Source organism: Platalea leucorodia (genome assembly GCF_965183815.1).
Source record: "Platalea leucorodia genome assembly, chromosome: 8".
NCBI classification, from domain to species: Eukaryota; Metazoa; Chordata; class Aves; order Pelecaniformes; family Threskiornithidae; genus Platalea; species Platalea leucorodia.
In genome coordinates, this window is record NC_138830.1 from 2791115 (window position 1) to 2806181 (window position 15067).

The 15067-nt window shown below is 38.7% G+C and overlaps 1 protein-coding gene across 1 annotated transcript in view; it reads right to left on the minus strand.

The window, feature by feature from the left end:
- Window positions 1-1339: 1339 nt before the first annotated feature.
- Window positions 1340-15067, minus strand: part of NAALADL2 (N-acetylated alpha-linked acidic dipeptidase like 2) — a gene marked incomplete at both ends in the record, with an annotated part of 378476 nt that continues 364748 nt past the window's right edge. Inside the window, one exon of the mRNA XM_082321017.1 lies at window positions 1340-1514. Coding sequence (XP_082177143.1) covers window positions 1340-1514 — 175 coding nt within the window. The remainder of the gene's footprint in view (window positions 1515-15067) is intronic.

Consider the following 15067-nt stretch of genomic DNA (forward strand, 5'->3'; position numbering starts at 1 on the left):
CAGACTCAGATATCTGAGACTGTAAAACTCTAAACCCAATAGGGCTTAACAGTTTCAACTGTTTATATTATTGAGACCTGCAGTTCTCAAGTGTGTATATTATCCCCTTAGAGGTTAGGACACTGAACCTCCTGATCCTTTCATTCACAGATTACTTCAGGCCAACAAGGTAACGGTGTGATTACAGCCTTTGTACTGGGCTTCCACCAATGCAAAACAGATTTGAGTTTTAGCCTTGCAATATGCTTCATCAGCTTGTGCCTTCAGAGGTGAATTCCTGGTTCTGCAGTAGGGAATGAATATATGTTTTCCTTGTGCCTTTTTGACAACAATCCAGCTTCTATATGCCGGGCACTACTGATGGAATGATCCAGCCTGGAGCAGCGGGTGGTGTGGCCAAGTGGAATCCCAGAAATGTTCCCAGAACTTTGAGATCCTGTTTTCATTTACTGCTCTCTGGAAATTTAGGGAGACCTTGAAGTGGGCTGTTTTGGTAATGTATAAGCTGATAAGGCCTGTAGCCTTAAAAGACTAGGCAATTCTTTTATTTAACATAAAGAATCAAAGCATTTTTGTACAAGTGTAACTACTGCTTCAAACTTTTCAAATCATTTGAAATCATCACAAAAATTTTCTCTCCAAGAATAACTAGAGAAAACAACTCTTTTTCATACAGAAATGGGATAATCAAAGTTATCTGTATTCTCAAAATTGAGGTATTTATTGTTCCACAGGAGTAAAGATGTTGGATTGCACTGGTAAGGGTGTTTTGTGCATTTCCTGATTAACTCTGGCGCTCGATACCCAAGGAAACGCCACATCCTTCAACTACTTACTCTGAAAGGAGTAAGGAAGAAGATGAGTTTGCTGAGGGAGTTAAGAAACACAAGAGTATACTTAAGTCACATTTTTCTGACAGAGTAGGCATGGAAAGCTCACCTGGGTATACATCTGGGGTGACTCAGAACCAGGTCTTCAGCATATTGCATGACGTGCTCAGTACTTTGCAAGATTGAGCTCTTAGTCATAAAAATATATTTTACATATAAAAATACAGCAGATGTCCTTCTAAAAATCATATCTTAAGTGTTATTCCCTCTCATTATGTTTTATACATTCAGAAACAGACATTTGAGATATACTGTGAACAGTGCAAAAGACTGTTTTATATTTATAAAAACACACATTGCAGTACCTTTAAGAGCCAACTGAAAGAAAAGTTGAGAAAGGTTTCATCCTCGGAGAAATTCTGGTCCAAGTCGAACTTTTGTTTAGCGAGTTGTAAACAAACGTCTTAGAATGCAGAGAATCCTCTCATTTCTTTCCAGCTAAGGTAGTCTCAAAACACATCAAGTCCTGCTTTGAAGTAAACCTGAGCTGAATTGATGCTGTTCAGCACCTCTGACAAGGCTGCTTGAATGGTCTCATTTGACTGATGTAGTTTGCAGTGCTCCAGTGCCTTTTGCAGTACTGAAAACTGGCTTGTCCTTTCATCTAGTCTGTAAAGAATATTTCTAAAAAAGAACAATGGAGAAGGGTAAACTTTTTACTCAAAACAATTCATCAGAAATCATCAAGAAACCCTGCAAGTATCAGCCACACTTTACAGATGATACGTAATAAGCACAGTAAAGCTGACCCATGGCAAACTGAAAGACAACTGAATATTTATTACGGCTTTGTAAACTGCATCTGTTCATTGATCTATGCATACATACATTGAAACATTCACAAAACCTGTCAAAGAAATCTCACAACCCTCTTTCACCATTCAAGTTTTCATTCAAAATCATGAGCCTAGACCTATCACACCCCTCATGAATTATTTCATGTCTCAGCTGGATTCCATTTATTCCCCTCTAAAAAAAGTTTGGTTGTTACCGTGGACGCTAGGCACAGAATATTTTTTTTTCCTATCTGCTCCTGTTATTTATTTCACACTTCAGAGGTGAAATTCTAGCTGCATTGAAGTCAATGGTAAAACTCTCATTGCCTTCAGCAGAGCCTTTATTTCATCAATAATCCTTTGTGGCATCAGCACAAGAGCAACCCATCCTTAATGTCACATACTTGAGGAAGGAAATAAATGGAACGTACAGCTAAACCCTTATGAAACAAAATCTGTGTTTTCCTGTAATATTTGCAAGACTTTTTAATGGCTCATATAAAAACACATGCAAAGGTAATGTCTGATCCCTTGGAAATGTTATCTGCGTGACGTGCTGAAGGCTCAGAATTCAAAGCTAGTCAATGATTTCAATCAGACTCTTTGAAGCAGGCTATAAATGTTATCTAAAAACAGGTGTAATCATTATCCTAATTAGAAGAGCATGTAAATATCATAAATCTCCACCCAGGAGCTCCTTTGATTGTAAACAGAAGTGAGTGAAATTTGAAACAGGAAAGCTACACATGATTTGGTCCAGAACCTTACCCTTAAATACAAGGTAGGTGTTCAGGGCAGGGGAGAAGTTGTTTCACAGAATGAAACCAGCGAGAAAGCAGGACAACTTAGATACTCCATTAGTAACCTAACTGCACGACAGAACAGGCCCAACGGCAACTCCAAATTAGTAATAAAACTACCAAGTACGTGCAAGACAGGTGACCACAAAAGTGTATCTTAGTGTTATAGGAGTCACCTAATTGCCAGTCTACAAGGGCGAATGGTAACAAAGTAGCCCAATAAACGACACCACAGAACATCTACAATCTTCTGCCGTGTTTTCCAGTTTGAAAAAATGCTTTGAATGATGGGCAACGTTTCTCAAAGACATGAAATAACTCCTATCCTCATAACACAATTTTTCAGTCTTTATGTTTTTACCTTCCTATATTGGGGATACATCCAAACCCAGCAATGTGCAATAGGAATGGTAAGCTTTTTATCCCCTGACAGCAATACATTTAGCCGTTTCAAGTGGTCTGCAATGCAATACATAGTGGTTTTAAACAGAGGAGGGAAACAGTTCGAATCCAACACTGCAGTAGAAGGATAGCTTACATAGTTTAAATAGTAGGTCATCACTGACCTAGATCATTTGACTGAACCAGGCTAGGAGCACTTGCAGGAACAGCTCAGCTCCATCAAGAGGACAGTAACAAGCAGATGTGGCAATAACTTCTGCAGCTTGCACTGCAGCAGCCAGAGGAGGGCAACTGCCTGCTTCCTCACTTCTGAGATGATGCTTCAGACTATGTTCCTTGAGACTGTGATGCAGCTGACACTCAAAGGTGACTAAAGCTATATTATGAACTGTTCCTAAAGCATCTCTGTGATATAGTAAATGAAAACTGTGTATGTTGAGAACCAGATCAATTCTTGGTTGGTTGGTTGGTTTTTAAGGATAGGCTGTGCTACGGGAAATACTGTAGTTTTCAAAGCAGGGATTGATTTTGCTCCCTCTGAAATCAATTCAGGGACTCCTGCCGAGATCAGTGCGAGCAGAACCAGGCTTTTGAAGAACTCTCCTCTATAGTTCCCATAGTTCACAGGGAGATAGAAGCCTGTTCACAACCCCTCAAAGCCCTTGAACAGCAGGGGCAGTGCTAGAGATAATCCCATTACTTTCTACTCTCAGGAGGCATGTGACAGTCCTAGCTGGTTGCTGGTGGCTGGGCGAGTTTGAGCTAGAATTCTGCTCCAAATGCCTACAACACTGGCATCTTGATCTACATTAGGATCCCTCTATTCCTTTATTGGGGGGAACGTCAACTAATTAAAATGTCGTAAGACAATAACCATCAGCAGAGCAACACTAACTTAGACTGCTAGAAATCAGACTCTAAAGAGAGGATGACCTCTTTAGAGGGGACTAAAGACTGGAACATCTGGGGACTGCTGAGAAAATGTTTGTGGTGAATAGGAACAGATCTTCTATCTTCAAACGTGCTCTAAACATGGCACGCGGGCTACAAAGATGCTTTACCTTGACATACAAGGACCTTAATACAGTTTAACTCTACTGCTGTGATTTTGGAATCGCAGGTGATTCCACAGTGAATCCACAGGCAGGTTCCTAGCGCATCCCACCTGACGACAGTACAAATCAGTGTCTCATGAGAAAGGCTTAGCTGTTTGAAGAATGAAAGAGACAAGCAGGCTGCTTTCATAATTTAAAAGAATATCTTAACTTTTGCAATAGTAATATGACTTCGGCATAGCTGATTGCATAGTATGACAGAACCTATTTTTTATTTTTATGTATGCAAATAATAAGTAGTAACATTATACAGCACCTGTTTTTTTCAGCTTTTCTGCTAGAAATTCTCACCAGGGTCTTATATTTTCCAATTACTTATCTTTGCTTGGCAAGCCATGCCACCTCTTTGTTGCATAAAATGATTTCTCTCTTTATGCATGTTCATGAGAGTCAATTTATACAGTTTTACTTCTTATCTCTGTCCAAGCTTCATCAAATGAAAAAAATGGCTAGTCGAGTTTATTACTTCCAAGACTTTACAAGTCAGAAAAGTGTTTTCATTAAAGATTACACAGGGACTGAAAAATAAAACCCAGCCATTTCCTTGGTCCAAGATACCACTATGTGACCACAACACGCATAATGATACCAAGAGACTTTAATTTATACTGTGAAATTCAATTACTTAAACATTCCTTAACACAAATTGGTTTCGTAGCCTACACCTCTAAAACAACAATTCCAGCCTCTGGCCTAATTGCTTAAGTATCTACCTTCATCTTTAACTATTTTGATCTTATAAATATAATTCACACAGTCAGCCTGACCCACACAAAACAAGAAGAGACTCCTAAACAGAAAAGTGCAATACATTATTGATGACACTAATGAAATTACAACACACATCATTCATCTTAATGGGCTTCTTTCAACGACCCATCACAGTGACCTGAAAAGTCTAACGTTGAAGTAGGAAACCTAATTAATAACTTCAGGCAGTACCACTGAAAGAGGTAAAACGGCTCCAAGCAAATGAACCAGCCTTAGTTAACTAAAGCAAATAAACTATAAAAATGAATTCTAAAAGAACTTCTTCTATAACTTCTACGAGCCCTTTGCAGGCCTGGGAACATCAGCATTATTGATCGAAATAATGCCATTAGAGTTAAATGCTGTTTTATGTTATCATAAATAAGGGTGTAATGTCACCCCCAAGAGACCAAAATGAATTTGACAAATTCTTGAATGACAGATCACACCAAAAATATATTGACTTTAACACAACTTTAAACTATTTTGGAGATTATATTAGAACAACTGGACAGTACAAGATAAAACTAGATTACTACATTATTCTTGTCATGAAAAAGGATTTTTTAGCTTACAAGAAAAGTTTGTGTGTAGGTAAGGTGCAACACATGCTGAATTATTCAGGTACTTACAAATAGCCTCCTATTTAAGAGCTTACGTTTGAGATTTTGAAAAGTAATTATTAAATCATTAGGACACGATGGCAAGTATACAGTCCCACATAAAATGAGTGCAGGTTTTCTCTGTGGAATCACATTAGAATTGTTTACAGATAAATGCTATGGGCAGCCTCTGTCTATTCCAGTTATCGCACAATGTGCTGTGACTAGAGCTGCTTCAGCATCCTTACAAATTCAATTTTATAAATCCCTGAATTATTTTTTCCTGTACTCTCCAAGAAAAAAAGCGCACCAGAACAGAGATGCTCTGCATTTCCCTTTCTTTTGATAATGTTCAGTTTTGAATGCACTTTTCTTACATCTAGGAGTTTGTTTTCATCATGTTTGTAAAACATAAAATGTTATTGACGTGGCAAATAAATTAATGCATTCTAATAATAGTATTTCTATGTTGGGACTTCTAGTTCCACAGGGTGTTTATTTATTGTAGGACATAAAAATATTACAAATTCTTCTTCCCTGGAAACTGCATGAGCTGATTTACACTAGTTTGTTTACACTAGTTTCTACCTCAGAAAATTTTATGGTGAAGGTACAGAAAGCTTCCCTTCTTCCTCTGGGTCCCTTATCCTTTTGATCTCCAACAGTGCTTCTCCTTTCCTCTCTTTTTATTTTTTAAGCTTTTTTGACACCCACATACAGTTATTTTATCTTACCCATTTTACTTCACAGCACTATTGTGGCAGAAGGTTTCTAATGATAAAATTAGAGCTGCTAGCCATGTAAGGCTAACTTTTATCAGGATGAAATTTATGCAGTGGTGAGCTGCCATTACATGTCATTATAGCTGATCCAGAGGAAACGGATTTCTATAATGCTCATTTCTTGCTGGATCGAACGGTGGAAGTCACTGCCTCTGGGGCCCTGTGATCAAACAACCTGCATGTGACCAGGGAAGATGGGGCTATGTCAGCCAACCTCTTAGGGCAGCTTAGCTGTAAATGTCACTCTATTCCTTCACTGTCCTAAGTCCCCAGAAACTCAGCATGTCATATTTAAGGATCCTTTATTTGTAATGTGGTGTTCCTACACATCCTATGTTTGCTACACATCCTATCCTTTTTTAAGAGCCATCAATTGCCTTCACTTAGTGTTCTCATTCATAGGTCTGTAAATTGTTCTACCGGTATATATTACAGAACGTGATATATTTAAATCATGTACGCCCAAAGCTGAAAATCTGCCAGAAAGATAGGTATTTGCATGGTATCAGCAGCTGATGAGCTACAGGTAATCTAGACATCAAACCTAAATAAAGTCTAACCAGCTGAAAGGCATTTCAAAGGCATCGTTATGTGACAGTGATAAACCAGATAAATTCTGTCCCTGCCCGATAGAAATTTATCTTGCATAAGAGACAGGAGTTAGAACACCTCTAATTGAGTCAATTATGGCAAATGGAGGTTATGGTAAGGCTGCGTTTAACAAAATCCTGTTGGGACATGGGACTACAAGGAGGTAATTATTCCAAGTCTGAATTCATTTCTGAGAGGCCAATGTAGAACAGGGCTTGTTAAAAAAATAAATCCTGATTTTGGCAGCTCTGTGAAGTGTCTGAGGCTTGGTTTGGCTTGATTGTCTGCCAAATAAACAAAGGAAAAAGAGAAGCCAAACCGAAATGATAGCTGGTTACAAGATATATTATCTTTTATTTCCCTACAGTTATCTTTGATTACAGTACTTCTCTAAAGGTAATGAATGCATTGTCGTAAACCACACTAGTCTCTTACTGAATTATCGCTAAACCCTAACTCTAGCATAAGTGTCAGCTTGATGCACCCTGCCAGCCTTAGGTCTTTGTCAAGGCCTTGAGGTCTTACTGGCCCTGACCAGCCTTACCCGGGGCCACGACCCACAGCCTCTGCTCACAGGCCCAGGAGCCCCATTCCACCCGAGCCCTGGGTCTTCAGCCCCAGCCGGAGCTACATCGCAGGCGTGCCTGTCTCCAGCTCTGTTGCTGCCATGCAGCCAGTTGATCCAGACCCCAATCTGCAGACTACTTCCCCGGCTTGACTTGCATCACCCCGGGCTTGCCCGATGACCAAGGCTCTTGGCTGAACCTGGCTGCCACTCCCAGGCCTCCCCTGCTTGCACCACAGGCCTGGTTGGAGAGGCCACTGCCCTGCTGGCCATGGCATCGCGCTTGGCTCCCCGTCCGTTAGGGAGCAGCCAGCTCTCACCACCCCCGACAACCTTCACCTAAACAGGTGACCCTATCAGGCCTGACTCTACAAACACCCATCCTAACCTCACCTACAGACCTTCCTGCCTTGAAACCTGGTGATTGTTACAGATTCATCTACTAGATTCCAATTTGCAGGTACGAGCATTCAGAATCCTAAAGAGAAAGACCTATGAAATAAATCAAGTAAACGTTGGTTGGGGAATTTTTAATGACCAAAACTCCACAGAAATTCACAGAAAACATTCACTTTCACTTTCTGTTCTGAAACACATCAGAAAATGATTGTTTTGATAGTTGATTAATCACTGTCAACAGAAAAGACTGACACAAAATAAAGCTAACAGAATGTTAATCTTGACTTTCTGACAATAGGACAGTGCTCTGTGACGGCTTGGAAAAGATTCCAATAGGATACTGTATCTATGACTACCTGTAGCTAAACTTTTTCACTTCCATTAAATAAACAGTAATTACTTCATTTATTCCTGTATTTTTTTTTAATTTTTGAGGCTTATGATAGCAAAATAGCTTCTAGTATAATATAAAACAACCAAGAACAAATGGAAACTGGAAGCTTGATGCAAGTTGCTAATTGTAAGAGGACTGATGTTCTGGAACAGCCTCAAATAAGAATAATGGAGCTAAGAAATCTGACTAGTTTAAAGACTAGGTTTGAATACAATCAGGCTTCAATAAAATACCTGTTTGCAAGGGCTGAACATCATTACCTTGCACTCACAGTTTTTCCCCTGTTGAAAATTTGCTGAGTTTAGGAAACTTATTTCTTTCTTAGTTTGGAGTAAATAAGATCAGTAAGTAAGAAGAACCAGTTCTACAGCTTCAATTGTACAGAATGACCTCACAGAACAGAAGTGCAAAGAAAAAGAAAAATGAGGATGCATTTGTTCAGAAGTTGCAAGCGATTATGACTGCTAAAGAGCAGTCCTCTTATTAATAAGGCATGATTTTCTCTAGGGTTTTATAGAAATGAATTAAGTGATTTTATCTAGAAATTCCTGAAGAAGCCACAAAACACACTATCAGACTCTGCCATAGAGCTCTCAAACCCTATATGCAGCTGAGAGAATGAGATGTACTCCACAGAAACGTAAAAATTCCTTGAAAATCCTTCAATATTTTTTCTGTAATTTCTTAGAGCAAGGACTTACATGCATACTTAAGAGTGATGACACATTAAAAAAAAATTGATATAACTATTTTAAAACATTATTTGCTGGCAGCAACTGGTATGAAATATACTTTGTTAAATTTCAAATTACGTAGCTCTTGGTAACAAATGTAGGCATGTTGTTCTTTGATTGATTTATGCTGCACTTGCTTTTCAAATGAAAGAAACATATGCTTATGCTGAATAATTTGGAGGAAACTATTTTTCTCTTAAGGATGTCTCAGTCTGAAATATTCAAATTCAAAGCAGATGTGCTACTATTTTGAAGGACTTGAGGGAAGTGAATTAATAAAATTATTTCCAAATGGCTCACAGCTGATGTTCGGAAAGCTTCGTAGGGATTTTTATTTAGAAATCATGTAAACCATCCGATTCCTAAGGAGGAATACCATTTCTAAACAAAGTAGCAAGCGCTGTCCAGTGTTTGATGCAGTAAGTTGCCTTGACCTTGATCTCCAGTTCTGGCCCTGACTAGGCTTATCATCTTAAGTAACTCCACACCATGAGATGTGAGACCATCACCATCACAGTCGAAATCAGAAAGGTCATTATCATAAGAGTTAACTATAGATAAAAAATTTATTATGTCATAACATGTTCTTTAAAGAAATACCTAAAGTTATATTTTTATTACCTTCAATGGCACGCATACACACAAAATTAACACTTTTTTAATCCCAGTTAAGGTAATTTTCCTGTTAATGATCTCACCACCAAATTTCTAAGCCCTATTGCCTGGGCAATACGTTAGTGGGGGGGGTATTACATATTAACTATTTTTCCAATGAATTCCACTTTTTTTGTACTATATTCGAGGAACGTCTCTGGCTAATATTTCAAACATACATGAGTGGCTCTTATCTGTCATGACCAAAAGTGTGGAACCATATATTTCTCGGATCTAAAAATGTTATCGACCCTACTGTTTATAAGAAAAATGAAATGATGTATAAAATATTAAGTTTCTCTCATATTTAAGAAATTCAAAATCTAATACTTTATATAACTTTCTGAGATCACAGGCTATTTTTCTCTGTAACCAAATATTCTTGGCCTGCTTAGCACCATAAGCACAGACCTGAGTGAGATCTGCCAGCATGGGAAACTGAATGGAAACTGTATCCTAACTGGAAGACTTGCGAGGCGTTGGCATGGTAGCTCTGCAGTGAGCTCACTGAATAGCCCCCAGTGAAAGGATCTTTACAGTTAGCAGAACAACTGCTGTGAAATGGGCTAAAACATCTAATACGGCCACGTATTCAAATAAATGTCATTAATACAAAAAAAACAGGCTCTTTGCAAGGTCAAGACCATGCACGTTTGTGGAAAGCATGAGGAATTGTATGTCCTGGATGAAGTCTTGTCTTAAGTGCCACCGATGCTGTGTTAAATTACAATATAAGTAATAATATTTACTGTATCAAAACCATAATGGGTCTGATGCAGACTACAGACAGAACTCTACGAGTACAAATCAATCTAATTAAAAGGACGGATGAAAATTCATGAGGAGTACATAGAGGAAAAATAAATTAAGGTATGTACACCCAGGTTTACCATTCATATCAGGGAAGTGAGAGAGCTGGTTTCCAGCCATGACATAATCCCTAATTATAGTGGTTTTCTGCTTTTGCAGGTGTAATGAAAAGATTTTCATGTTGCCTGTTTAAATAAGCTTTAAAGTCAACCATAATTACATCTCTGCAGATGGCTAATTCAGTAGTATTTATGCAGCAAATGCTTTTTAAATAGTAAAAATTTACAAGACAACAAATACAGTCATTACTTCATGGTCATTACATGTATCGGTGATTCCAAAGGAAAAACCATTTGAATTGCCACTCAGATGGATCAGGTGTTTTGAGTATGAGTTACACTCACTTTATTGCATCTTCTCAGTATTAAGAAAGGGCATAATTCAGCATGATTATCAGTCATGAGAAAAATAGTAACCATAGTAGGAATGTGTAACAGCATTATCAAACTAGTAATTGCTACTGATGTCTGCTAGGACAAATGTGCTGCTCCAGACACGGATGAATGTTAAAGAGTCGATATCCCAGCGGATGAAATTCTGTTTATCTGGCCTAGAGAATGAATAACCACAGCGCTGTCCAACCACCCCAGAGGGGGTCAGAACCCTTCCAAGGTTGCCCAGTGCACAGAGAATGCTCATGCTGCTAGAATATTGTTCCTACAGGTCCTTCGTGAATTAAACAGTTCCTACATTTTCCTAACTATACCGGTTATGGGGAGCTGCACTGGTAGCAAAAGGTATCCTGGGAAAGCTTCTTGCGCTACTCAGAGTTACAGCTTAATTTCAGTACTACCTTATGTTGATCCACTGAATGAGCGGATTCATGACCGTATCTTCTTCCTCAAATCCCATTGTGAGTACCTGCACCATCGGAGTGAACAGGAAGCGATCTTAACTACGGCTGGCTTCTGGTAGCTGCTCAAGAGAGTTCGTTCCTGCTTTCCTCCCACCCACGCTATACCCCCACGTAACGGCTGGGTACAATGTCTAAAAGGAATACAGTGAATAAAATACTTTCAGTCCACCTTTTATCAAGGTTGTTACTCTAGATTCTGCTAGTGACGTAGATGTATGAATTTGACTCAAATTATGATTTTAAACTGAAATTAGTGCGCCAAACATGTTATTGCATCTTTTTAAAGATAGCGATAGCTATATAAAAGTGCTATTAGGATCTATTGTTCAGGATTTGCTTGGAAATATTTCTTAGTTTGTACCAACCTAGTTAAATTCATGTCATTGCTTGTCGTGCCATTAACTAACTGGTTCGTCTCTGGGTTTAGGATTAGAAGAAATAACCTGGCAGTTAAGAATTGCAATTATATTCTTATAAATTACATTCTAATTAGCGGTGACTTGCAGAGCTGACTCAGTCTGTTCAGTTTTATGATAAAAACCACTTTTGACTATGCTGTAAAAACTCTGGATACCGAGTCATGATTGTGGCCACTTTTATAAATCCTGGTCACCAGACACACGACACCTATTTAGAGAAGCATATAAACCAAGAACCTAATCCTTTCATTCAACGTCTGCTGCCAAAGACTGGGAGGAAAACCATCTTCCAAGTAAGCATTAACTAAAGATTTACCAAGCACTGCACAGCATATCAGACCTTCTGACAGTGCATAGCTGCAACTGCTCACCTGTCTCATGAAACTTCCTTTTGCCTCCCCACATTCTTGGGAAGAACATTAATCCATCCTCGGAATATTTCCTGTGATTTTTTTGCCATTAGGAGTTCATGGAGTGAGCTCCAGTGAAGCAGGTCTTACCGAAACTGTGTCACTTCTTCTGTCCTGAATATTTGAGTTCATCATCTCTAACTTACACTTGCACAAACTACAATCAGACTGCACAAACACTGTAGAGTCTGAAGGAAGAAGGCAGAAGAAAATAGGAAGACATTTTAGGTGTAAAATAATACATTCAGACAAATGCGTATCAGAGAGAAGGGAGAAGGCGAGAAGGAGCTGAACAAGAACTAGGGAGCCAAGAAACATTGGTGAAGGACTAGAAAGTGGAACAAGTAATACCACTAATCATAACCCCATTTATAAGATGTGGAACAATTACAGGAGAAAAAGAGATGCAAATTTTGAAAGATACAAGATACAAGGGTGAAAAGTCAGATGGAAAAATCACTGCTGTGCAGTAAGATGAAAATTCATTTATTCTGACTGAATGGCAAAATCTGAGGTACGCTATTCTAAAACCAGTACACAATGCTCTCCTTCTCCCCCAACATCATTTTTATATTGTATTTACAAATTGCCCATGGCAGATAATACGAGACAGAACATTATCTACTACTGCCAGTGCAACATGAATTGTTGCAGTATTTCCCACACTAAGGATCATCAGCCCATATCAATTCTCTCTCTGCTCCACATAATACAAAGCAGAAAAAAAAAAAAAAATTCCATGTGTTTGGTTCAGGTCAGTCAAAAATGTCTCAAACACTACAACAAAGTATACAGGCATATTCTCTACTTGAAGCCACAAATGAAGAGTTCAAAACGAAAAAAATCATCTGCAAAGAGTCTATACAATGAGACAGAATTACTGTCTTCTGCAGAAACTCTGGGCTAGGTGTTTTTTTTTTTTTTTTTTTCCAGATGACATTGCACTACATGTTTACCCATGTCACTGTTTAAGATTAGCAGAATATTTGCATCTTTAATGCTTGTCCTCTGTAAACCCAACGAGCAGCTTGTTTACACATGGAGACTTAATAAGGACTTTAATTTTCCTACTAAACATATCTCTAAAAACTAGAGTCTTAGGGCATGTGGATTTTGACACCCGGGAATCTGCTGCAGTTTATCAGCAAAACAGCAATCAATCCAGTAGACTCTGTACAGATGTCAGGAATGTATATAACAAATCTCAATCTGAAAGGAAAAAATTTGTTCTGGTGAACAACACAGGCTTGAGTGGCACGAGATTCACAGCGATGCAAATTACCCTTTTGTGTGGTGCTAAAAGCATCTTTTGATTGTTCTTTCACTTCATTATGGCAAATTCAGGGTGCACAATATATCATTGCTTGTAGCGAGTATTTTTGTCAGTGCATTGTAACACACTGGTTTGTTGTAATTCTTTAGCCCAATGAAGTGTTAATGTCACACCTGGGTATCCATGATAAAAAGAAGAAAAAGGAAGAAGTGTAACTTGCACAAATGAGCAATAAAAACTGCTGGAGGTCTTTCTTGAAAACACAGATTGTTTTCAAAATTGTTACTTTTCACCTACTTATTACTCAATTCACTCAATTACATCTTCCAGACATAGCACAATGGCCCTTGCAACAATTCCATAACTAGTGGTGACAGATGCATGCCGCCTTAATGGACAGGATAAACTTGGCAAGCTAAGATGAAACTCTTAAATGAAAGATTTTACACAAGTTGACTCTGATTCTTTTAAAAAATTGCTAAAAGAACTGTCAGTCAGGACATAACTGATCCTTAAGCAATGGTCCATTAAGAATAAAACCCACATAACTGAAGCAGAAATGACAGCCTGAGCCCTTCTGTGCCTTTTTTGGACTTTACTTTTAAAGACACAAACTCTGTTTTTAGCGACTCTTTTAGATTTGGAAATCTTGGTGGGAGCATCACAGGGTATTCTAGCAAACCCTGCATCCTTACTACTGGATCCATCTAGGATCAACAGAATCCATCAAATATGAGGATTATGTTGAGTTCTAGGCATGGACCTGAGGAAATCAAACACTTTCAGAAAGAGAAGACATCATACTGCACTGAGTGTCCTCTGCCCGATACTCCATGAAGTTTTCTTGATGATCTCATTTCTCTGCAATATTATTCTTCATCGCTCCAATGCCATTGAAGTGCTATGCCTTTCAACAAACAGACACGAGCTCTCTGTGCGAATACCTAAGGAGCGTACACACACACTTGACAGATCCATTAGGCTGACAGGTTGTCAGAGGCTGTGGTGATCAGCAAATATAAGAAATACAATAAAATATACAAGGAATGGGGGAAATGGCCTTATTCAGTCTAAGCAAACTTAAGATTGGAGCTCAATATTTATAAACACCAGGAAGATACATGCTCTCTTGTTATCCATGATACTGCCAGGGTCAGTGTTTTGGTAGGTATTTTCGTAGAATGAAAAGGATGCCAAAGCATGACAGCAGGCTTTTAGAATCTAAGAGTTTTAAGGCTTAGCTGATGCAGAAAAGACAAAGATGCTCAGGAAAGAGACAAAGAGGAGACATCACTCAGCATGGACGCATTTGCCTGACCACCTGACTTACAAACATTCATTTACGGAAATTAATTTTGTTCTCTCTCAGAAGCTACGTAGAGATTTGGTTAATCAGTATCGGAAGAGGTGTCAGTGAGTACTTCCTTGACCTTATCAGACAAACTGCTTTCACTGTAGGGAAACAGCCCCAGGCCTTTGCTTCCATCTATGTTTACTTATGGCTGACGCACCCTTTGTTTAAAATACAGAGATAAAGCATCTTCTCCTGTCCCTAGCAGGCAACTACACATGCTTTACTGAATGCTGATGAAGGTAAGAACTTGGGAGTTTCTTACTATATATCAGCATTTATAGAATCATCTTATATCTCTGCTGAGGCTGACCATCTCATCGAGAGGACAATATGCTTGAGATCCTCTCTACGCACAGTGCCTGAAGTAACAGAACCCCTGTTCTTACCTTAGCTTCGTACATGCCACTGCAGTATCATCTACGGTTAGTGGT